Below are 26612 nucleotides of genomic sequence, written 5' to 3'. Positions count from 1 at the left end.
ATCTGTGATTCGGAGTAGCAACGAGAATTCGTTCCGTAACGGTAACGCTTGATATGTAAATAAGTAACACAGAAAGGGGGGGTTTGAATTGTGTTCTTAAAAATTACTTGTTAGAACTTTAGTTTATGAAAAGAAGATAAGTTCTTAAGAAAATTGTTCTGGTGACTTTTCAAAAACTGTTTAGTGCAGCGGAAGTAAGTAAATAAAGCAGAACGATCAGCACACAGGAATTTATACTGGTTCACCCTAAACGATTGGGCTACGTCCAGTACTTGACCACCACCAAGATTTTCACTAGCAAGTATCAATGACTTCTCCAATACAAGTATTAGACAGGACTTCTCCAAGTATTATCACGGACTTCTCCAAGTATTGTACAGGACTCCTCCTAGTATTATCACGGACTTCTCCAAGTATTGTACAGGACTCCTCCTAGTATTATCACGGACTTCTCCAAGTATTGTACAGGACTCCTCCTACAATCAACAAGATTGTTTGGCTCTACAAGAAATCTCTTCTCAAAAGAGTTGGTGTAGACAATTTATGGCACTGGAACTCTCAAGTGTTTTGGGTTCTGAAAGGACGTTGGAACACACAAGAGTTCAGAATCTAAGAGAGAAGTAAGAGAAGAGGTTTGACTCTTTTAAGGTTTGGTATTCTCTCTTGATTTAGCAGAGGTATGAGATCGGATTTGACTCTTAGGAAATCTGCTGTGAGCTTTTAATGCTTTGAAGAATGTTTTGATTAATTGCTCTGAGTTCTTTCTTTTCTTGCAATAAATTTTTTTTCTTCTTGTCTTCTTCAATCTTCAGATATGTCCTTTATATATGATCTTGCTAGTTGTGTAGCCGTTGAGACACAAAATCTGGCCGTTGTTTGTAGCCGTTGTGAGTGTCATCTAACCATTGATTCAAATCTCCGGTTGGTAGCTTCATTAAATGCATGCTGCTGTTCAAAACTATCCTTTAGCCAAAAAGGTGTACTTTGTCAGCTAGTAGGTGGTGATAGCTTTGGGCTACTTTGCAGAAGAGAGACATTTTGGAAAAGTGATGTTGACGTGTTGTCCTTTTTCCTCTTCATTGGTCATCGAGACTTCTCTCTTCAAAGATAAATCAGTTTGCACGTGACCAGATTAGTTTCCTTTTGACTAAAGCATGGGGCAAATAGTTGAGATACAATTTGGACTTTCCCGCTCAAAGACTTCTTCTGAAATTCTGAGGTATGACGTGGCATAAAACGATACAGAATAAGTGTCTTCCTTGTTTACTGGACGATGCGGTCATATCTTGCGTAAACTTCTTTTTCCTTATAAGGCTTAGACATATTCGTTGAAGCATGCGACCTTATAATATATATTTCCTGAAAAATGTCATTAACATCTGGAATTAGATTTTAGTATAGAAAGGTATTTATAAAAATTGTTAGGATCAAAATAAGATTGAAACACGTTGTAACACGTTTGAACTTAACAATCTCCCCCTTTTTGATAATGACAATTTTTATTGAAAAGGATAATGATCAAGAGTAAAAAGAATTTATGCTCCCCCTAAATTGGGTAATATAAAAGTTTTAAAAAAAACTTATTCAAATCATATTACTCCCCCTGAGTTGTATAAAACTTTGGTGTTAGGTTAAGGAAACAACCTTGAACTTGATCTTAAACTTTTCTATAATTCCTAATTCCTATTTTCTCCCCCTTTGGCATTATTAAAAAGAAAGGGAAAAGAATTTAGTAGAAAGGTATAATATGCATAGTAAACATGGCAAACGTTAGTTATAAAACGATAAGCATGATGGAACGATAAGATATGCATAATCAGTGAACAATTGTCTGAAAACATAAAAGTAAAAGCGAATTGTTCAGGATAGAGAGTTGGCCATTAGCCAAAGCGTGTCAGCAGCTGATCGATTTTCTGAGCAAGAGTCATGAACTGCTGGTTGATGTGGTCACGGTGGTCTTCAAAGTCTTCTCTGGTGACAAATTGAGTCGCCAAGACTTGAGCACTTGAGCTTCCACCTTCAGTCTTGAAATCAGCTTGAAGTCCCTCAGATTCATCTTCTTCTTTTCCATCAGCAGAACTGTTCAGTTGTGACTCTGTATCATCTGCCTCTTCAAGCATCTTCCCCTTTCCTTTGTCAGTGTTGGCTTTCTCAGAATGAGAAACAACTTCAGGAATGTGAGTGGGTAGGAGTACAAACACCCAAGTTCCAAATTTCAGTGAGAGCGCGGAGGTCCGATTCATGAGAGAATATGGCAGAGTACCAACATATCCCTCAGAGACACTCAATTTCCAGAACTCTGGATCAGGAACTTTGCAAGCGTGAAGTTGGAACAAGTAGTTGTCACCCTCTTGTCGTTTCCATGTAGCAGTGAGCTGATTGCTTGAAGACTTGTCAATCTTTCTTGCCAGAAGGTTCAGGTAGCTTTTGAACGATCCCTTGGTAGTCCTCAAGGTGCGTCTGCGTTGGATAGCAGAGGACACTAGCGTCTGAAGACGCCTCTTTCTTGCTTGAGAAAAATAGTGAACAGTACCGGATCTGCTTGCCTTCTTAGTGCTTGCTTTCGTGAACGGTTTGAGAGTAGAAGTCATATGCTCATCGGCAATCAATGACTTAGGTAAAGATTGAACAAGTTGGAATGCAGAGGCATTCTCTTGTGCAACGACAGTTTGGTCAGTGATGAAAGCAGTGTTCATGGTAGGGTTTGGTTGAGATGTGAGTGGTTCATTTGTTGTTTCAGTCAAGGGTTCATTGAGGTTTGTGTTTGGTGGGAGTTTTGGCAATGGTTCAGTGTGGTGTTGTGAGTGTGTTGGAGAGGAGTGTGGTGTTTGAGTATTGTCAACAAACAGTGAATCCAGAAATTCTTTGTTGGACATTTCAGAAGGAATTTCTTGATAAGGTAAGAGAGAGTTTGCTAACCTTGTGTGAAGGACAAAGTCCTCATCAAGGAAGGGCTCCTCAGGTTCAGCAGAGAGAATCTTCCTTTTCTGATATGCAGGTTGTGGTTCAACAGTAACATGAGATTCTTCAAATTGCTTCCTCAATCTCTTTAGCTTTTTGGGTTCAGCATTCTTGACAGTCGGAGAACCTTTTCCTGATCTGGTTCTTGAAGCGATGGGATTGGATTGAGACTGCAATGGTTCACCACTCTTCACAATCTTGATTCGAACAGACTGTTCTTCCTCGACCTCAGGGAACGGTGCAATGCGGAGAGCTGCAGGAACAGTTCTCTTGGACGGTTCCTTCTTTGACACATCAGACAGTTCTGTCAGATTTTTCTTCCTTGTCTGGACAGTCTGTTCATCAGATACCTTTTCTTTTCCTCTGGTGTTTTTCCTTGTTCTGGGCAAGTATTCTTCAGGAACATCAGAGGCATCAAAGGGAATGTGCATTTTGCTCACATCTCCCAGTCTGATCGGTGAAGGAAAGATCACATCTTCATTCAAGCGATCCTCTGATTCCAGAAACTCTTTGATAACACCTTTCTTTTCGAGAATAACGGTCAGCAGCGAGCCAAAAGGAAGGTATCCTTGGCTTTTCTCCAGATAGTTGATCAAGTAGTTCCACATCAAGTGTGCAGGGTTAATTTTCACTCTTTTCAAGATCTTGTACAATGCGTACCTTGCATGCGCATTTACATAATTTCTTGCACCATCCTTTGGTAAGACAACCTTGCTAATCACAGCATTGTTGAACTTGACATCATCAATGAGATTGCCCACTTCCACAGTCAGTGGTTCCTCTTGGTTCTTCCAAATGCACTTCCAGTCATCAACTTTCGCAAACCAATTTGGGGAATATTTTTCACCAACTTCCAACTTCACATTCAGTGCTTCAGCCATGTCATTGAGAGTCACTAAGATGATCTTGTCATTTACTTTGGACTTAATGACTTGTCTGTGATTTATCACAACGGCACAGTCATAAAATTCCTTTACCAAAGGCACATACACTTCGCGCTGAGCCATGGTGTACACGGTCTCCCAGTCCTGATGAAGTAAGTCTGCAAGCCCAGCCATCTTCACGAAGGCAAACACCTTCAGATCAAAGTACCTTGGGGACACAAGAGAGTTGTCACCCAGTTTCTCAGTTTTCACGGCTCCAACCTCCTTGAGTTGAACAGAGCGTTGGCGGTTGATCCTCTCTGATCTCCTCTGGATGATCTCCATTTCTTCAGCAGAGTAAGGTGTTTTACCACCTTTCTTGGATTGGGCCTTAGATTTGGAAGGGGCTTTGGAAGAGGTAGCAAGAACTCCGGCCATTTGGGAATGAGAGGAAGTTTCAGAGACGGCTTAGGGTTTCTTTACTTGGAAGAGAGAGAGAGTAAGTGTCAAATGAAGTGAGGTGAAAGAGAGAGAAGGAAATCTTTTGGATATATTTGATTTGGAATAAGGAATGGCAGTTTTGGGTGGTGTGCAGATGGCGGTTTTCTTTTCATGAGAGAGAAACTATTAAACAATTGAGCAGTTGAGACCACGCGCGTTAAAAGTAAGAGAGATAACTGCTTCGCATTTAATGTGATGGGACCTTTCAAAGTTCACTGTTGTAGCACGTGCAAGAGTAATGATGCATTGAACTAAACAATGTCTTTGCCAGCTGTTAACCAAACGATATAGATTTCCTGAGAGCAACTTCATTGAACGGAGAGTTGTTGAACGATTTGATCTACTGGTTGAACAGTGAGGAGACAGAACAGTGCGGATGTTCTTCGAAGAACGAAACCTGCAAAATAGAAACCTTTGTTTCCATACCTTTTATTGAGCAGAGAGCATATTTATCCTTGTTCTTAGATCTGAGAATCTGCCTTCTAAAAGAGGTTTCGTGAGTATGTCAGCAAGTTGATCTTCTGTGTGTATATGAGATATATCAATGTTTCCCTTTGCCACAAGGTCTCTAATGAAATGATGTTTGATCTCAATGTGCTTTGTTCTTGAATGCTGAACTGGATTCTTGGCAATATTGATGGCGCTTGTGTTATCACATAAAAGAGGTATCTTGTTTTCATGAATGTTGTAATCCTCAAGTTGATGCTTTATCCATAGGAGTTGTGTACAACAAGAACTTGCTGCCACATATTCAGCTTCAGTAGTGGATAAGGAAATAGTGCTTTGACGTTTACTTGTCCAGGATACTAAACAGTTTCCCAGAAAGTGACATCCTCCACTAGTGCTTTTCCGTTCAACTCGATCACCAGCATAATCCGCATCACAAAATCCTTTCAACCTGAAATCTTCACCTTTCTCATATAATAGACCAAGATTAGCGGTACCAATTAAATATCTAAAGATTCGCTTAACAGCACTAAGATGAGATTGCTGTGGGTTTACCTGAAACCTTGCACATAGACAAACACTAAACATTATGTCTGGTCTGCTGGACGTTAAATAAAGAAGTGAACCAATCATCCCTCTGTACGATGTTGGATCAACTGGTGAGCTTTCATCACTTTTGTCCAGAACACTGTTGGGATACATAGGAGTACTCATCTCATTTGACTTGTGCATGTTGTATTTCTTGAGCATATCCTTTATGTACTTGGACTGATGTATGAAGATCTTGTCTTTCTCTTGCTTGATTTGAAGTCCCAGAAAGAATTTCAGTTCTCCCATCATACTCATTTCAAATTCACTTTGCATGAGAGTAGAAAATTCTTTACACAGTTTATCGCTAGTTGCACCGAAGATGATATCATCAACATACAATTGTACAAGGATGTAGTCGTCCTTCAATTGCTTCCTGAAGAGGGTGTTGTCAATCTTTCCTCTTGAAAAACCATTCTTCATGAGAAAGTTGCTTAGACGATCATACCAAGCCCTTGGGGCTTGTTTTAAACCGTACAGAGCTTTCTTCAACCTGTACACGTAGTCTGGAGTGGATGGTTCTTCAAAGCCTGGAGGTTGCTTCACATAGACTTCCTCTTCAATTACTCCGTTCAGAAAGGCGCTTTTGACATCCATTTGATATAGCTTGATGGAATGTTGACATGCAAAAGCTAGGAGTATCCTTATTGCTTCAATTCTTGCAACTGGTGCGAACGTTTCAGTGTAGTCAATTCCTTCTTGTTGGTTGTAACCTTGTGCTACTAGTCTCGCTTTGTTTCTAGTAACTTTCCCATTTTCATCCATCTTGTTTCTGAAGACCCATTTAGTACCAATGATAGATTTTCCAGTTGGTCTTGGAACTAGGGTCCATACTTGACTTCTTTCAAATTGATTTAGTTCTTCTTGCATAGCCAGAATCCATCCTTCATCTTGTAGAGCCTCTTCAACGTTCTTTGGTTCAATCTCTGAGATGAATGCACTGTTTGATTCTTCTCTGAATGCTGATCTGGTCTTTACTCTTTCTGATACACTTCCAATGATTTGCTCTGGTGGATGATCACTTCTGTACTTCCACTCCTTTGGAAGTGAGATTCCGCTTGAAGTCATGACTTGGTCAGACTGTTCAGGAATAGTACCAGGAGGTGACGGAGATTGATCTTCATGAACTGATTCTGATGGTTGAGCTCTCGTTGTGTCGTCATCTGCTTCATCATGATCTGATAGGTCTAGATTGAGAAAATCTCTTTCTAAACGATCAACGGCCTTGATTGAACTATCATCGAACTTGACATTGATAGATTCTTCAACAACTTTTGTTCTTGAGTTGTAAACTCTATAGGCTTTGGAGTGAGAAGAATATCCAAGGAGAATTCCTTGATCAGACTTATTGTCAAATTTTCCGATGTTGTCCTTGGTGTTGAGAATGTAACACTTGCATCCAAATGGATGAAAGTACGATACAGTTGGCTTTCTATCTTTCCATAGTTCATATGGAGTATTTTTCAACATGGGTCGCATAGATATTATATTCTGAATGTAGCATGCAGTTTCAATAGCTTCAGCCCAGAAATACTTTGGTAGGGAAGTTTCACTGAGCATTGTCCTTGCCATTTCTTGAAGTGATCTGTTCTTCCGTTCAGCTACACCGTTTTGCTGTGGTGTCCTTGGAGCTGAGAACTGATGGCTGATACCTTCTTGTGCACAGAATTTTTCAAAATCTTCATTCACAAACTCTCCTCCTCTGTCACTGCGAATGGCTGTGATGCAGTAGCCCTTTTCATTTTGAACTCTTTTGCTGAAGATCTTGAATGCTTGGAATGTTTCATCCTTGCTTCTTAGGAAGTAGACCCAACAGAATCTTGTGTAGTCATCGATAATGACAAAACAAAATCTTTTTCCAGAAACACTAGCTACCCTAGTGGGACCAAACAAATCCATATGTAAAAGGTCCAGAGGTTTGCTAGTACTGACAAAGTTTTTAGCACGACAGGAGGTACGATGCTGTTTGCTTTGAGTACATGCAGAACATGTAGCATCAGATTTAATAGATAGTTTTGGCAAACCACGTACTAAGTCATTACTTATGATTTTAGTAATGGTCCTTAAGGATGCATGCCCTAGCTTCCTATGCCAAAGCCATGTATTATCCTCTGATGATACTAGACAAGTTACATTTTGATTTGCTAGGTTTTCCAAGTTCGTCTTATATAGATTCCCTTGTCTCTGAGCTTCAAAGATGATTTTGTCATCGGAATCAGTAACACTACACTTCACTTTATTAAAGGAAACAGTGAATCCACTATCACATAATTGACTTATGCTAAGTAGATTATGTTTTAACCCTTCAACTAATAAGACATTATTAATTACTGGAAGAGGTTCCTTACCAACAGTACCTTCTCCAACAATGAATCCTTTTTGATTTCCACCAAAGGTTACAAATCCACCATCAGATCTAACTTGAATCTTGGGGAACATAGACTTTTCTCCCGTCATATGACGCGAGCATCCACTGTCCAGGTACCATTGTTGGCGTTTCCTTCGTTCTGTTAAGTAAATCTGCAACAGGAATTATTGATTTCTTAGGTACCCAGATTTTCTTGGGTCCTATAGGGTTAGTTGCACGCTTGGGAGGAATCTTCTTCTCATAGAAGATTTTCTTTCCTTCCCTTTCTATTGAACAGTTCACAACAAATTTAGATTCACTATCAATAGAAGAAGTAAACGATATATCAGACATAGTTTCATTAGACGGTTCACTGCTGTCAAAACCCAGACCACTTTTATCATATAAGTCTCTACTGTTTCCACATAGTTTAACTAAGTTGTCATGCCCTATTGTGAAAGTAGATAAATCATCAATCAAAACTTTGATTCTTTTCTTTAAAGCAGATACTTCCATTGTGGAGTCTTGTTTCTTTAAAAACTCATTTTCATGAATAATGGAATCTTTTTCTTTTAAAACTTTCTCATGTTCTTTTTGCAACTTGGAAAACTGTTTCTTCAGGTTCTTGTATTTTTCAGATAAAGTGTAAGAATGTTCAAGCAGTTCATTAAACTCTTCTTCAAGATTTTCAGATCTTACCTCATCATCTTCATCATCATCTGATCCATCTACTGAAGCCATGAGAGCGAATAGAGATTCTTCATCTTCTTCTTCCTCGTCATCTTCAGAGTTGTTTTCAGAATCATCCCAGCCAGTTACTAGAGCTTTCTTCTTCTTGTAGAATGGTTTCCTGACAGGCTTTTTAGCTAGTCTAGGACAGTCTGGTTTGATGTGACCTGGCTTTTTGCATTCGAAACATGTAATGTTGCTTTTGTCTGCAGTTGAGGTGCTTTCACCTTAGTGTGGAAAGGATTTCTTTTTCTGACTTGATTCTCTTTTGTTGTCCTTCTTCAGGCCTTTTCCTCTTTGTTGTTTGATCCACATCTTTTTGAACTTTCTGTTGAACAGTGCTTGCTCATCATCGGACAGTTCTTCTGAGGAATCTTCTTCATCAGACATTTCTTTCGTCTGACTGTTTTTGGAGATGTTAGCTTTGAAGGCGATGCTTTTCTGCTTCTTTAGGCTTTCATCTTGAGAAAGTTCAATCTCATGAACCTTCAGAGATCCCAGGAGATCTTCAAGTTTTAGTGTGCTAAGATCTCTTGCTTCTTGGATAGCAGTAACTTTGGGTCTCCATCTTTTAGGAAGGCACCTCAGTATTTTTGTGATTTGATCAATGTGTGCGTATGTGCGATCGAGATTTCGAAGACCATTGATAATGGTTTGAAATCTTGCGAACATTTCATCAATGGTTTCATTTTCCTTCATTTTGAAGGTTTCATATTCAGCCACTAGTAAACTTACTTTGGCTTGACGTACATTTGCTGTACCTTCATAGGCAAGCCCTAGAGCTTCCCATACTTCTTTGGCAGTTGCGAGTCCATCAACTTTGTCCAACTGAGCTTTGCTTAAGGCACATAAGAGAAATAGTTTTGCCTTTGAATTGAGTTGATAGTCTTTGCGTTGAGCTTCTGTCAGCTGATCTTTCTTGATGGGTTCACCAGCGTCATCTTTATAGACGATGTTGCCATTTTCAATGATATCCCACAGCTTGTAGCTTGAGGATTCTATGAAAGGTTGCATGTGCGTCTTCCAGTAGGGATATTCGGTTCCATCAAAGAAAGGAGGCTTGTTGGTGGATGAGCCCGTAGCGATAGCTTGATCTTCTGCCATGGATCTTTACTCTACACCTGTTAAGATGTTAGTTCTAGAGCCTAAGCTCTGATGCCAATTGATATGTAAATAAGTAACACAAGAAAGGGGGGTTTGAATTGTGTTCTTAAAAATTACTTGTTAGAACTTTAGTTTATGAAAAGAAGATAAGTTCTTAAGAAAATTGTTCTGGTGACTTTTCAAAAACTATTTAGTGCAGCGGAAGTAAGTAAATAAAGCAGAACGATCAGCACACAGGAATTTATACTGGTTCACCCTAAACGATTGGGCTACGTCCAGTACTTGGCCACCACCAAGATTTTCACTAGCAAGTATCAAGGACTTCTCCAATACAAGTATTAGACAGGACTTCTCCAAGTATTATCACGGACTTCTCCAAGTATTGTACAGGACTCCTCCTAGTATTATCACGGACTTCTCCAAGTATTGTACAGGACTCCTCCTAGTATTATCACGGACTTCTCCAAGTATTGTACAGGACTCCTCCTACAATCAACAAGATTGTTTGGCTCTACAAGAAATCTCTTCTCAAAAGAGTTGGTGTAGACAATTTATGGCACTGGAACTCTCAAGTGTTTTGGGTTCTGAAAGGACGTTGGAACACACAAGAGTTCAGAATCTAAGAGAGAAGTAAGAGAAGAGGTTTGACTCTTTTAAGGTTTGGTATTCTCTCTTGATTTAGCAGAGGTATGAGATCGGATTTGACTCTTAGGAAATCTGCTGTGAGCTTTTAATGCTTTGAAGAATGTTTTGATTAATTGCTCTGAGTTCTTTCTTTTCTTGCAATAAATTTTTTTTCTTCTTGTCTTCTTCAATCTTCAGATATGTCCTTTATATATGATCTTGCTAGTTGTGTAGCCGTTGAGACACAAAATCTGGCCGTTGTTTGTAGCCGTTGTGAGTGTCATCTAACCATTGATTCAAATCTCCGGTTGGTAGCTTCATTAAATGCATGCTGCTGTTCAAAACTATCCTTTAGCCAAAAAGGTGTACTTTGTCAGCTAGTAGGTGGTGATAGCTTTGGGCTACTTTGCAGAAGAGAGACATTTTGGAAAAGTGATGTTGACATGTTGTCCTTTTTCCTCTTCATTGGTCATCGAGACTTCTCTCTTCAAAGATAAATCAGTTTGCACGTGACCAGATTAGTTTCCTTCTGACTAAAGCATGGGGCAAATAGTTGAGATACAATTTGGACTTTCCCGCTCAAAGACTTCTTCTGAAATTCTGAGGTATGACGTGGCATAAAACGATACAGAATAAGTGTCTTCCTTGTTTACTGGACGATGCGGTCATATCTTGCGTAAACTTCTTTTTCCTTATAAGGCTTAGACATATTCGTTGAAGCATGCGACCTTATAATATATATTTCCTGAAAAATGTCATTAACATCTGGAATTAGATTTTAGTATAGAAAGGTATTTATAAAAATTGTTAGGATCAAAATAAGATTGAAACACGTTGTAACACGTTTGAACTGAACAACGCTCTTCGCCGTTACCGCAACATATCGGACGTTTTTTAAATAACGGTCCATTATTTAGAACCTTGGACGCACCACATGAACCACCACCATGGGTCTCTCTTTCCAGCCGAGAGCACCACCTCCATGGCCACGAAGCAAGCACAGAGAAACGACAAAGGAACCATGAAAGAAAACAGGGGAGAACGACGTGAAAACGCCACCGCCGACGTCGCCGACGTCGCAAACTTCGACCTTCGATTCCGGTGTACTCGGACCTCCGTTCACAACGAGGTTAGTACCGTTGGAACACTTGCGGTGTCGACAACAAAACCCATGTTCCGGATCGTCGTTCCGTCGCCGTCGACCGCCGCCGCTGCCGCCTTCGGGAGCTCTTTCCGGTCAACTCCGGCGACCAATGGAAAAACAGAGGATACTGCTATGATCCTTGCCGTGAGGAGAGCAAAACCCTATCTTCAAGTTCGTATTTGGGTCATTTTATTCGACGACCCCGACAACCACCGTCGACCTTCGGCTGAAATTTCTGGGCAAACCGTCGACTCTTTGGGGAAACGGACAGCGCCGTTGAGTTTCTGGCCGCGAAAGGATGAAGGAACAACCTTCCTTTGTGTCTCCGACGACAGTTCCTCCGTCAACCCCGTGAGCCACAACTTTCTCTGGCGACTCTTCGCCGACAAGTTTCAGAAACTTGATTTTCGTACGATGAACGGAAGCACCCTGCATCGAAGCTACACAATGGAAGGAATCGAGCCGACGCAGGCAAACAAAGATGTAATCGGATCGGAGTTGCACCTTAGTATGGAAATTGGCTAAGGTGAGGGCTACTCTCTGAATTACTAGATAATGTTTTAGGTGTCGACGAATTCGACTTGATTTATGTGTTATGCACTTAATTGCTAAATGTATGAAATGATTTCTGAGGCTTCGGCCGAGCTTGTTGATTTCATGATGCCTTGATATTGTGTGCTAAATGATTCACATGTTATGTGCTAAATGGTTAATTTAGGATGTGTTGGAATATGTTGTTTATGCTTATTGGATTGCGCTTATTTAACTATATTATTTCACATATATCTGTGGTACTGAGGAGTGAGAATAACGGGCAAGTCATGCCGATTTTATTTTGAGAGTTTGAGAAAGTTTGACGGGACGAACGGAGTTCGGGCCTTGTTACGGTTATGATGGATCGAGACATTCTCGGGGAGTTAATTGGGATTTTGGTGGATGTTGAAGACTTATAAGATTTGCGATAAGACTAAAAGGATATTATTTTATAAGGAAAATTCATAAGACATTAAACAACCTCTAAACCTTTAAATAATGATAACAATCTCGAGTACAAGTTGAGGATTGAATCTTAGTTGTGGGAAGCGAGAAGTGTCGTCGGATCCAAGGGTTGAGAAAGATTGTGAGTTCTGAGTATGTTGATACTCATTCGCTCTGGGAGCAGTTTGTTTAGCCATCCAAGGGATATGCCGAGAAGCTTCACTGAGGCGTGAGACCTTGTGAATGCGTGATACTCCACTAAGGAGTGAGACCTTGTGGAAAGCATGGATCTTCACTGAGGCGTGAGACCTCGTGAACAGCATGAAGCTTCACTGAGGCGTGAGACCTTGTGAATGCGGGATACTCCACTGAGGCGTGAGACCTTGTGGAAAGCATGGATCTTCACTGAGGCGTGAGACCTCGTGAATAGCATGGAACTTCACTGAAGCGTGAGACTTCGTGCAAGTGTGTAAATTCACTGGGTGTGAGACCCCGTGAAAGCATAAAACTTCACTGAAGCGTGAGACTTTGTGAATGTGTGAGACTCCACTGAAGCGTGAGACTTCGTGAGAGCATTGATGACTCGAAGAGTTATCGTGAGTGGTTGCACTCATTTTATGATTATTGTATTTTGTCGCAGAATCGACTTTTACCTTAGGGTATTCTTTATAGAGACATTAAGTTAGCTAGAACACGTGGCGACGTGTCGAGTGAGGTCGGAGACGTTGTTTGGCTAATCACATTGCATTCATGCATACATAGGAGGTTAATACACGGCGTGATACCGGACCTCGGTGAATTCCAAAATGTCGTCGGTTTCCAAAATGGTCATAAGACCCGGAATGCCGTGTAAGAGCGTTTGTAGACGACTCTTGTAGCAGACCGAAATGGCAGACCTACGGGTTACGACTGATATGGCTACCTTTGTGTGGTGTAAGAGGCACGCGGGCGGAAATGGTCCCACCGTTGCTGGTGCTAGGATTGATCCGTTGATGTCCATCCGTTTCCGGAATGCATTGGTTAACTGGGTTAACCGCCATATCATTTCATGCAACATGCATACTGACTTAGTTGCTGAGTGTGATTGATAATCGTTAATTTTATCTGATGCATGCTATGTGTTATTACTGTCGTTATATTCATTGCGCAACCCTAGGATGTTATCCCTAGCTATAAGCCTAAGTGGCTATTCTATTATCTGTATCTATCCGTGCTATTATTTACGTAATTCTTTGGAGTTGACCCTCGCGTCTTCTGTGTGTGCTTTGGCGGACAAACGCCCATTGTCAGATGTCTTTGGCGGGCTAGTTCATGATGGTTCACCCTTCGGGAGGAACTAGGGGAGAAGCTGGAACAGGAGCGCATCGCGGTAGCGAGAGGAGGACGGAGGATGTACATAGACTAGGTCGTTCTGGATTTCGAATTCGGACGACGATCATGCTAGCATGTAGGTCTTAGTGCTGGTGTGAGCTCCTAGAGATGGGATTAGTGTAGGAGTAGAGTCTTAGCTCTGAACATCATTTGTTTCTTTGGGGACAGGGTAGTTTCCCACCTATAGCTTTTTGTGTGGTTTCTTTACGGGAATCACAGAGAGTTGGTTGGACTTAGGAGGTCTCGTTTTAGGCCGATGGGCCAGCTTATTCTCATTTTTGAGAGATAGTGTTGCGAACACTTGACCTTTCTTTTGGTCTGCACCTTTTGCCTACGGGCGCTACTTTTCTCATTACCCGTCACTGGAGGTTTACTCGTGACGAGGCTAGCTACTTACAGCGGGGGCTGTAATATATATTGTGTATTAGTTCTGCTATCTCTCGCATTTGCTTTTATTTAATTCAGCCTTGTCTTTATTATTATCAAAAAAAAAAATATATTCACGTTTTCCGCATTAAGTTTCTTTTCGGTTACTAAAGTGACGCCACCGAAATCGGGGTGTTACAAATGGTCACTTTGGTCCCTAAAGTTACAGGCGTCGGGCAATTTAGTCCAAATTCTAAGGAAATGTCGCCCGTAGTCCCTGAAGTTGGCAAACGTCGATCATGTTAGTCCCTGCCTCTGCTCCCGTTAGTGAACGTTAACAGAGACGATGATTTGGCACGTTAAGTGCCCTAATGGACTTGCCACATGGATTTAAATATTGGGAAAAACTTTAAAAACTTCAATTTAGTCCCTGACCCCAAATCAGAAGATTTTCAATATCTCCATCATCTTCTTCCTCCTCATCATCTTACCTAGAAAAAATAATTGAACATGATAAAAACTTTAATTTTTCTTCATCATCTCATTCATGAACAGATCATAAAAAAAAAATTTAAAGTCATCATCTTATCATCTTCAACATCATATCATCATCAAACCCAGAAAACAAAACCTCAAATCCCAAATCCAGATATTCAGATGCTTCTTCAAGCCCCAAATCCCAAATCATGATCTTCCTCCCATCTCATTATTTTCTCCTGAATTTCACCAAGCCTTTGATCAACAACACTAATGCCCTCTTCCTCTTCTCCCTCCTCCTCCTCCTCCTCCTCCTTGTCATCCTCGTCGATATCATCGTTCTTTCGCCCTTGCTTCCTCTCCTCCTTCTCGCTCGGCATGGTCATGGAGGACAACTGTGAGCCAAGATCTGCGCGCCAGAACTTTCTTGGCATCACTAGTAAGGTGCTTATTTGAACCTAATGCCTTCACAATATGCCATGTTGCAGCAATCAAATTCTCATCCCTTTCCAGCTCCGAGATCACATGCTCAGACTCCTCAAAAGCCATGGAGAAGAAGAACCAGACTTTAAAAAAGAACAATCACCAAAACCAATCCTTCACCTCCAAAATCAAGATCAAAACTTCCTACTCTAGAAAACCCAATCAATAAATCCTACACCTACCCAGAACGACAAATTACTAAAACAAGCTTAGCATGACTCACCAACCAAATCCAAAAACAAAATTGCATATGGGTGAAAAGAGCAACCTTCTTATTCCTGCATAAACCCAAAAAAAAGCCAAAATCAGAACAGAAGGAAAAAAAACCACTTTTCCATCAAAGATGCAAAGTAATACCGATTAAAGAAAGATCAAACACAAATACAATAACCCAGATGAATTGTATGTCAGTTGCGAGTTGAATGAGACAAGAAATTTGAGGATTGGAAGAAGCAAAGTGGTGGTCGGATTTTGGGATTTTGGGTCTGTTCTAGGGTTCTTCTTCTCTTATAATGATGAAAGGGACTAAATTGAAGTTTCAATGTTTTCCCCCAATGTTCCAATCCACGTGGCTAAGAGAGATGCACACTTAACGTGCCAAATCATCGTCTCCGTTAACATTCACTAACGGGAGTAGAGGCAGGGACCAATGTGATCAACGTTTGTCAGCTTCAGGGACTACGGACGACATTTCCTTAGAATAGGGACTAAATTGCCCGACGCTTGTAACTTTAGGGACCAAAGTGACCATTCACCCACAAAATAACTGACTTTTGATTTATCTCATCTGTCATTCGTGTTTTCAGCCTAATAGTTTGCTTAAAACCCCGTTCTTGGAAACCTCTAGATGGAGCATGTGTGTAGCGAAAAAATGAGGGGTTTCATGTAGTTGTCTCTACTATCTACTAAGTTGATCAAAGCTCCATGTTTAGCGTGCCCTAGCAGTTTTTTTTATCGATAATGCTATGTGTGAGTAGCCTTTTAGGTTGTTTTTTTTTTGGAAATATTAGGAAGATAGCTGCGCCGTGGACGAACCACTTTCTTGAAAGCAAAAATTCCAGCAGACCTCCGGTGGAATCTATTGCCGGGTTTGCTCCCCAAGGTTAACACAGCCACATGCAAGGTACTGTGCACTCAGAACCTACACATGTTGGAGTCTCTACAACAATGCTCAGAATTCTCAAAGAGAGGAAGATCTATTCTAGTTTCTATCATGTTCTCCTCCATTTCTGCTCGTAGGACACAAACCGTGCATCACTTTTTATAATAGTCTTTCCACTCTTTTGTAATTTCACTGATACCTCCTTCTCAATTCCAACGGTTTGTACAAAGATATAAAAAGCCATTAAAACCATTCTCAAATGTCATAATACATATAAATATAAACGAATGTAAAAGATACGTTACATTCTAATATATTAATTCAATTAAGAATAATAAAAGAGGTTAAATCAAAATTGCTTACTGCCATTTATCCTTCAATCCCCCACAAATGGCAAATAAGTAATTTAAATTTTTTCTGAGCAAAGAAAGTTAATTTTGTGCTTAAGTGTTAATGTTCAGACGATTGAATTAACACGTAGTGAAGTGAGGCAACAACTTTCGTCAAAAGAGTGAACGAATCTTGAACTAGTTTGACTTAGTTGGAACCCCCACTACACACACCATAACTTTAAAATGTAGAGACTCCGCGATAGAATATTAAAGCCATTTTCCGAACCTTGGGATACATGTGAGCGTTTTAGAAAGATTGCCCAAGTCTTTCATAGATAGCGGCTTTTACCATCTCACTCACATATTTATTCACATAAATTTTAAATGCGTCTCATAAGCATTTAAGTGCGTCTCACAAAGCACTTTCACACATGTCAACTGTGAATAAATGCGTCTCATAAGCATTTAAGTGCGTCTCACAAAGCACTTTCACACATGTGAATTGTGAATAAACTTCATTTTATAATTTTTATTTGAAAGTGAAGTCAAGTGCGTCTCAAAAGCACTTTATCGTAGATACATTAAGTGCGTCTCTATAGCACCACCACAAATGGCTATGCATCACTTTCAAAAATAGCATTACCTCGCGTCATAGGGATGAGAATGTAATGCATAAGAGTAATCATATGGCTTAGTTTGACCAACAAATTGGGTATCCACCATACTTTCTTCTTTCTCAAGGCTTAAGCCTCATCCCCCTTGACGTATCCAAGATAACTTTCTTGGTCAATCCTTCAAAGTCCCTAGCAAAACCTTAATCTAAATCTTAATTAAACACATAATCTTCATCTTCATCATTCTTTTACAATGCAACCACTTAACCTTTGAATTGACATTAAAAATATCCAGAATCAGAAGGGGAGAACAATTTTCAGAACCAATAACAAATTTCCAGGAGCAGGTTTAGCGAAAAAAGGAAACTGTTTTATGATGAAATACTGAGAATCAGAAGGGGGATTAATTTTCAGAACCCAGAAGCAAATTTTCTTCAACGAAAAAGGGGAAACGTTTTTAAAGAAATCCATGGAATCAGAAGATGAAGAATCCAAAATTGAGACAAACTTAGCTGCAACATTCCAGATCGAGAATAATCAATTAACGCTTCTGTGACACAGTGAGGGAAAATGCGTCTTGCTTCGCTCTTTTTGCATTTGTATCAGACGAAGACAATGAATGTTCATCTACCGAGCTTAAAAAGGAAGGGCGACATTAAGGATTGGCCTGCTCCTTTCTCAACTGACACAGACATTATCAGAAAGCGAGAGACTAGAACCCAAATGCTTCAGAGCTCACACCTTTCCTCTTTCATCTTGGCTCTCGATATGGTTTTGTGGGGTTATCTTGTTCTGGGTTTCTCTCACACTTTTCCTCCTTCATCCTGACTCTCGATATGTTTCTCTCACACCTTTCCTCCTTCAGCTCAGAGTTTTTGTGTTTACTGTGGGGGGTTGGGTTAATGGGTGGTTGCGGCTCTATTTGCTGGGGGTGGGGTTGTTGGAAAAAAGAGAGGAAGAGGTTCTCTGGTAGTGGGGTGAAGGTGAGGCTGTTGGGTGGTGGCTCAGTTTGCTGGTGATGGGGTCGGTGGTTGTGGCGGAATGGAAGAGGGCGACAAGGAAGAAGAAGAATAGTAGCAGGGGGTTTGGTTGTGAAGGATGAGATTTATGAGTAAATTTTTTATTTTTTATTTAATTATTTTTATAAAATACATTTAATAATTATTTATCCATGTTGATGATTGACATGACATGCCACCTCAGCTAGATTTGTTAGTCAACTGATGGAAATGGACGGAAGGACCATTTTCGCTCACGGTGATAAGATATGAGATCTTGACCGCTCGTTTTAAACATGGAGGACCACTTTTGCACAATTGTGTTAGATCATAGACTAAAAGTGTAATTAAGCCATTTATTTATTCTCCTCTTTGTCACATGTGTCATACTTCTCTTCCCATCTCATTCACTTTTTTATAATTTTAAATATTATGGGTTTATTTACGTACACAAGTTTTTCCTTGTGTAAGGTTGCACAACCCTAGAAAAACCTTCTATAGCAGGTTCCCTCCCAGGTTATTTTTTTTTGAATTTTTTATTTTACTAAATTATGTTCTGGCCTACTAGTTTCTTAAAATATAAAAATTCCCCAAATCTATTGATAACAACAAGTTTTACCCCGAGCCAATTTGGACCCTGTCATCATGTTTCATTCCTCATACCCCCTCTTCCCATCTTCCCTACCATCATCGTCTATCTCGCAGTGTGCCGAGCTTCTCCGAGAGGGATTGTTGACGGCGTGCGCGGTGTGGTTGTGATTCCTTGAAACTGCACGATGTTCAGATTTGCAGATCTGGGATGGTGGATCTTCAAATTGGGGAGGCGATTTCGGTTAGCCATTTCTGGGATCTGAGGGAGGTTGACGACACCTTCACCAAAGCTTCCCGCCGCCGACCAAGCCCGTTAGATCTGGGTCGCCAAAACCTTTCTGCGACAGATCTGATTTATGGGTTGTGCATTTGTGGTTTCGACTTCAAACACCAAACCCAGCTTCTTCTTCCCTTCGATTCTGTATAATTTATGGGTTGGGAGTTTGGATCTGAGGTTGGTGAGAGTAACTGATGAGTCCTGGATTGGGGGTTTAGATTTTAGTTGTATGAATCTGTATTTTCTATAATTTGAAGAATGATGTATTTGTTCTTGAATCTGAGCATGTAGAGTTTAAAGAATGTATATTAAATCTGGATTTTGTGATATTACAGTTTCAAGAATGCAAAATTTTCTTTGATGTTTGTCTGGTTTAGAAGTTGGGAAGATGTGTGGAGCTTAGTTTGCTGTGCTGTTGCGTTTTATCATTATGGAGCTTGGTTCTAAAACAAAACAGAAACAGAATTTGGCAACTTTTAATATATCAAATTTCTGTTGTTTTAAAAAAAAAATGATTACGTGATCCATATTTTTTTAAAAAATGAAGATGATGATGTTTAAATTAGGTTGGTATCGGTGATGGTGGTGGTAACTTCTGGGTTGGGAGTGGTGTGGAGAGGTTGAATTAGATGAAGTATGAGGTTTTAATCATGATATGATTTCTGTTACATATGAGCTAAAACTGAAAATACATTTTGTATTTATTTTTAAATGAAAAAGACTGGAACCACCTGCTGTAGAAGGTTTTACTAGGGTTCTGTAACCTTGCACAAAGAAAAAATTGTGCACAGTAAATGAACCCAAATATTATTTAAAGAAAAATGAGTGTTAAACACTTATTCTTCTATTCCCACACCCAAACTCTTACATCAAATTACAATTTGGAAAGTGCAAATCTTTGAAATTCCTCTTTTGGGAGAAATAATATATGTCTTTTATTCATTATTTTTTCTCTAGGTTTACATGTCATTATTGTTACTCTTGATTTACTCCATATAAACGTGAGTGATGAAAAAGGAAGAGATATACGATGAAACATATTGGAAGAATAAGATGAATTTCTTGTATATCTCAATATACCCTCACTCGGACATATGACAAGATTTTTTGGGCCGGAATTTTAATAATTTAATCAGTTATTTGAAATATATATTGGAAATAATGTTATATAAACTGTTGTATGACTTATTAGAATATCAGTGATGGTTCTGTTTCTCTTTTAATCTTCATATTTACCTATGAGTGATTTTTGTCACTGATTTTTTCTTTCATTCAAAACTAACTAATCATTTTAATATGGTATCAGAACCTACTCCTAGATCCATTTGTTGATTGTCACCCGTTTCATTTCACGCTCCAGATGTCCAACACTGGGCGTGAGGGGTGTGATAGAGTCTCACATTGGTTAGAGATATGGCCAAGTGCTTATATATGGTTGTGCAAACCTCAACTCTTGAGCTGAATTTTGGGTTGAGTTATGCCTCCTAATATCTACCTCCGGAAACTAGAGCAATCCAGATTCCAGACACAGATTGAAGAATTGAAGTCTGACTTGAGGAGGAATGAAGAAACTATCAAAGTAGCAACTATAAATATCATGAGAAGTATCTAAAGAAATTTAGAAAGAAAGAAAATAATTAGTATGCTAAGCTTATTGATAGAATGGTGCATGTCTAACAGTCTAAGACTGAGTCTTTCGGAATATAAACTGAGTGGACGGTCGAATATGTCTGATAGGCTTCTTATGGATATGCGCTAGGTACATGGTAATATGTTTTTTTGGATAAGCAATTGATTGTATAAATAAGGCACAAGTGGTGCCACCCATTACAAAGATAGAGAAAATAATACAATAGCTAAGTAACACATTAAGCTAACTAACATGCATAAGAAGAGAAAGACAATGTATCAAATGAAAAAAAGGAGCAGAACGTAAGGGGAATAAAAGCAACAAGGGAAAGCAAGGTTACAGGAATAAAAGTATCATATGGGAATGATTCAGCCCAGCAAAGAAAAGAGCCTCAGTAAGTAACTCTCCTCAAAGATTGACATTAGATAATTCCATTTAATCCAAGATCCCTCTCTTCTCGACCCTGTACAGTTTAAACCGCAGCCTTGATGCATAATATGGGTTGCTGAAGTCATTCATAAAGTGAGAAGTGGAAACCTTTGGCCTTTCCTGTTAGCCAATGCCACGCTCTGATTTGAGCACCTTCAAATAATTCCTGGCCTTCTTTTACATTCCCCCCATTGAAGATCACCTGATTTCGATGCATCCATAGTGTCCAAGCAATAGCAAACCACCTGTTTCAGGTTTAAAGCAGTGCAATAATGCTGCAGCAAGTGAGAATTGCATTCTGGAGGAAGTACTGTAACACATCCCAACCACCTATAACATCGCAACCACACTTCAGCGGCTACTGGACATGTAATCAGAAGGTGATTCAAGCTTTCTTCCTCTTGCAAACAAATAGGACAGCAAGAGTCGTTTACTGTAGTGATAACCTTTCTTTTACGGAGATTAACTCTTGATGGTAGACGATTCAAAACCATTTCCCAAATAAACACAGCAATGTTTGATGGAACACGAGTACCCCAAACAAGACTAAAAATTCTGCAGCAACAAGTGAAGGTTTCTGGATTAGTTTATATGCTGAATGTACCGTGTAGACGCCATCCAGCTCTGCTGTCCAAATCCAAGTATCACTAGTTCCCTCCATAGGTGACCTGCTTCTTATCAGATTACACAATTCTAACATTAAATTGTTTTCCCGGTTACTCAGTTCCCTCCTCCATCTAAATGACCACACCCAAGACTCTTCCTCCCATTTCCCCATATTCAGAATGACAGAATGTTATTGTTTTTCTGCACAGTTAAATGAAAAAGCCTGCGAAAGCTACTACTTAGAGGTACATCTCCACACCACGCATCCTTCCAAAAGCGGATCAACCTGCCATTTCCTAATTTCTGTCGGATCCCCGCATCGAACCAGCAAGTCTCTTCCTTAGTTTCAAAGCACGAGTGATAAAGATCCCTCCACCAGATTGAGTCGCGGTTAGTGACATTTAGTTCCCCTTTTGATACTCTATTTCCGTATCGAGCCCAAATTACCTTGCTACAGAGATCCTTTCCCTCTTCCTTCAATTTCCATCTCCATTTGCCCAAGAGGGCCTTATTAAAGACATCCCAATCCTTAATTCTGAGACCTCCCTCAAGCTTAGGCTTACAAATTTGCTCCCATTTCACCCAAGAAATCTTGTGAGTTTCCTCAGCTCCACCTCATAGACAGGTCCTCATAATCCTTCTAGTTTCCTTCACCACTCCTTTAGGTATTCGAAAAAAGGAGAGAAAGAACAACGAAATTGCCGTAAGGATGCTTTTTATGAGACATACACATCCCCCCACCGAAAGTGTTTTATGTTTCCAATTAGATAGTTTTCTCCTCATCTTTGCTAACACCGGTTGCCATAACAAAACTCTTCTAGGATTTCCCCCAATCGGGATTCCTAGGTACACAAAGGGTAGACTTGCCACTTTACAGTTAAGAATTGAAGTGAACATCCGAAGATCTGTATCAGATACATGCATACCTACACAACAGCTCTTCAGAAAATTGATCTTGAGTCCTGAGGTTAACTCAAAACACCTGAGGATACATTTCCAAGTTAGCACATTATGCAAGGAAGCTTCCCCCATCAGTAAAGTGTCATATGCAAACTGTAATATTGCCACCTCAATCGCATTAATTGTTCCCATCTTGAAACCATTAAGCTTCCTTTTATCCAAAGCCTTATGAACTAATCCAGATAATCCCTCAGCTATTATAAGGAACAAGAATGGTGCAAGTGGGTCGCCTTGGCGAATCCCTCGCCCCATACTGAATTCGTCTCCTGGGCTGCCATTTATCAACACTGAGACTGATGCTAAGATCAGAAAACCATCCACCCATCTGATCCATCTCTCGCTGAAGTTCATTCTCCGCATCATGTATCTCAGGAAACCCCAGTTGACTGTATCAGAAGCCTCCTCGAAGTCAACTTTAAGAAGCATCGTTGGTTTCCTCCCGCTTTTTGCTGCATGAACGATCTCATTTGCCACCACCACCCCATCTAACATGCTCCTGCCTCCCAAGAAAGCGGATTGCTTTTCATCTATCACCTTTGGAAGCACCACTTTGAGTCGCTGAGCTAGGATTTTGGTCACAATCTTATAGAGACATCCAACTAAGGAAATGGGTCGGAAATCACTAAGTCCCTGAGGGGACGGGACTTTCAGGATCACAACTACAAAAGATGAATTACATCCTCTTGGCCATGAGCCACCCGCCCATAAGTCTTCTACGACACATTCAATATCCATCTTGAGGATATCCCAAAAAGCTTTGATAAATTTGAAGTTGAAACCATCCGGTCCCGGACTTCTGTTCCAGTCACAATCCCACAACGCTCCTTTTATTTCCTCCATGTCAACCCAAGAGCATAATCTGGCGTTGTCCTCTGCTGAGATTCTGCTGAAGTTTACCCCATCAAGCACAAGTTTATCCTCCCCAATCTGGCAGCGTAATTTCTCCTCAAAGAATATCTTAACCTCCCCTTTAATCCTCCTCACATCTTCCACCCAACTGCCATCCATGACAAGACCCACTAGTGAGTCAGCTAGCTTTCCTCTTCCAATTGATAATTGAATGAAAATACTTTGAATTCATGTCCCCTTCCTTAATCCATCGTGCTCTTGATTTTTGCCAGAGAATAGACTCATGAAGCTTTGATACACACCAGAATTCGGCTTGTACTTTCTGTCTTTCCTTTGCCTCCTCCTCTGTTAACCCCAAATTTTCAGCTACTAAATCCAAATCATTCAGTTTCCTTAAGAGTTCCTTTCACATTGCATTCATATCCCCAAACACCTCAACATTCCATTACTTAAGAACAACTTTCAGTAGTTTGAGTTTCTCTTTGAAAACAAAGGCACCTCTGGCGTGCACCTGCAAATTGGAATAGGAGTCTTCAACCAATTTCCTAAAGGACGGATTCTGAAACCAACAGTTTAGAACTCTATAAGGCTTTGGCCCCCAGTTATGTACCACATCCCTAAGGAGAATAGGACAATGATTTGAGAAGTCCCGGTCCATCACCAACTGCGTGCAATTGGGCCAAGACAAAATCCAATCATGTGACACAAGAAATCTATCCAATCTACTCATGGATTGATCGTTTGGCCTATACCAAGTGAAAATACGGTCGTTCAATGGAATGCCCAACACATCCAAATTATCTATGAACATGTTGAATTCCTCCATCTCATTACCTTCATACCCCGTCAAACTCACCCCTCTCCTTTCGTCCACATGTGTAATAGCATTAAAATCGCCGGTTACACACCAAGCTGTCATGGGGGATCCTCTACGCCATTCCACAAGATCAGACCATAAACGACGCTTTTCCTCGATACCACATGGTGAGTAGACATTAACAATTGCACAAGTCGAGGTTTGAACGCCCCAAAGCCCAAAAAGTCCTAAGAAGCCACTGCCCATAACACGTGATCTTGGAAAATAAAAAGTCCTTTGCGCAAAATACAAAGAAGACCACCCGCCCTATTAATAGCGGGGGACGCCTTCCATTCAAAATCATCATCTCCCCAAAGAGAGCCACATAACCTCGAATCCACCACCTGGAGTTTTGTTTCTTGGATCAGGATCATTTCCACCTGCTGAGCCACAACTAGTTCCCGAATAGCCCGCCACTTGGCCTGTTGGCCAACCCTCTAACATTATAGGTGACTATGTTCATGGGATACCTCCATTAACCCCACCATTTACGGTGCCTCTCGCTGCTGTCCACACTGAATGATCCCTTTTTTCCAATTCAAGAATCTCTCAATCATCTCACCCTCTTCCCCGGCAAACGCTACACCCAATTCCTTGCTCAAACCCCATAACGTTTTAGCTTCTACCTCCAAATTTTGTAACCAAAAACGACGATTACAATTTTCCACACCAGAATCAGAAATTGAGTCACATAGTGAGAGCCAAAGTTGACGCACCTCTCGCAAGCCTCTCCTTCAAATTCAGGTACAGGGTAATATGTTTTGGAGTGTATATATAGCTTTAATTTTGAGGTTTCCTTATTTTCATTTGCTACTCTTTGACGCCATATATGTTCATCTGTTTTTATCATTAATTAAAAAAAAGGCATGGAAGCATTTTAGCAGTTTATTATAATCTATGTTCATTTGATGGAAATGAATGTTTTTGATAGAAAAAAATTCAATTTATATTTTATGTTTTTTATTTATAATTTGCCTGTTTTTTTTTTTCCATTTATACTTGAATCTTTCAACATAATTTCGCTTTTATTGCTCACTAGTATTGTGACTTGTGCAATTCATATGGATATTCATTTTAATTTATCATCACATGAATTTGTTAAGTTTTTTTTTACATGATGAATGTGTGTATTTTTGTCTTTGTTTAACATTATTTAATTTAATTTTTTATAAAAAAAATTAATAATTAATTGTAGGGAGGTACGTTGAAGTAACATAAATGAGCTAATAATAGAGTGAGAAAATCCTCTTTTTGCAACTCAGTAATTACATTGAAAATAAAATTAAGAATAATAATTGTCCAAATGAATTTCTTGAAATAAAAGAAAAACATAGAAAAAATTAATAGTTAGTTCGATTGGCTTAATTATAAAACAATAACTACGTCTACATCGAGGTCAAAACTTACCATTGCTATTTTTTTTTGAAATATTGTAACTTGTAACACAATTTAAAAAAAAAAACTTGTAACACATTTTCTGAAAAGAAAAAACATAAATGTGCTTATGAGTAAATTGAGTATTTGTTAAAAAAAAGTAATAAATTGAGTATTGATTCAACTTTATTATATTATAAGTATATTTCTTTAAAATAGGAAATTAATGAAATGGTATCATTTCTGATTTCACTTAATACCCTTGTTAAGTGATATATCAAAATTAATTGAGTTAGAAATCTAATCTTTCTTTAAATCACGAACCACCATCATCGACCTTACTATTCACAAGCAAAACCCTTAACCCATCACTACATTATTCACTATTTCTCTGCACCATACCTTCAATCATAATTATGTTCTCATCATTTTCTATTCACCAACATGTTTCTGATTTTCTCATGCTTCATGGAAGAGAGAACAATGCTTTATGATCACATTGCATGCATTTTGAGTGGTGCAAAATCAAGTACTAGATGATCATTCGACCACTCTCTCTAACTCGCATGGCCCGTTATAAGGCTATTCTTGGCCTTATATAGGCTGGGCCATGCGAGTGAGTGGGCTTGTGAAGTGGTAGGGAATCACGATAGGGAAATTCTTGGCCTTTGCAAACAGTTTTAGAATTTAACATGAAGTGAACCAATTAACCTAGCAAATCTTGCATTGGTTTGATTTGAATTAATTATTTGGTTCATCCGGTCGATCCAAGCCGATTGATAACTCTAATTCAAACTTTGACCGTCTATACATAAAATAATTTATTGAAAGAAATAAAACTCACTTTAGAGATCTCTATACCTCGAGAGGAATTAGTCTCAAAATATTCAAAGTATCATAATCTAATGCTAAATCTTTGGTTTTACTTAGATCACCCATGGCTATACGTAGATGGTGACTGGTTTCGCAGCTACATGGCGTGAACCTTGCAAACTCATGGTCCAATATAAG

General features: G+C 39.6%; 1 protein-coding gene across 1 annotated transcript; it reads right to left on the bottom strand.

Annotated features, from left to right (window-relative positions):
* Nucleotides 1-21038: 21038 nt before the first annotated feature.
* LOC130744146 (uncharacterized) lies at nt 21039-24434 on the bottom strand. Its single transcript, XM_057596336.1, has 4 exons — nt 23883-24434; nt 23593-23774; nt 22545-23519; nt 21039-21201 (listed from the first exon to the last, which is right to left on the bottom strand). Exons 1-4 carry the CDS (start codon nt 24432-24434, stop codon nt 21039-21041), a joined length of 1872 nt encoding a protein of 623 aa, XP_057452319.1.
* Between the last annotated feature and the right edge of the window lie 2178 nt (nt 24435-26612).

The sequence above is a fragment of the Lotus japonicus genome, chromosome 3 (genome assembly GCF_012489685.1).
Source record: "Lotus japonicus ecotype B-129 chromosome 3, LjGifu_v1.2".
In the NCBI taxonomy this organism is placed as follows: Eukaryota; Viridiplantae; Streptophyta; class Magnoliopsida; order Fabales; family Fabaceae; genus Lotus; species Lotus japonicus.
This window is presented reverse-complemented; position numbering and strand designations above follow the sequence as displayed.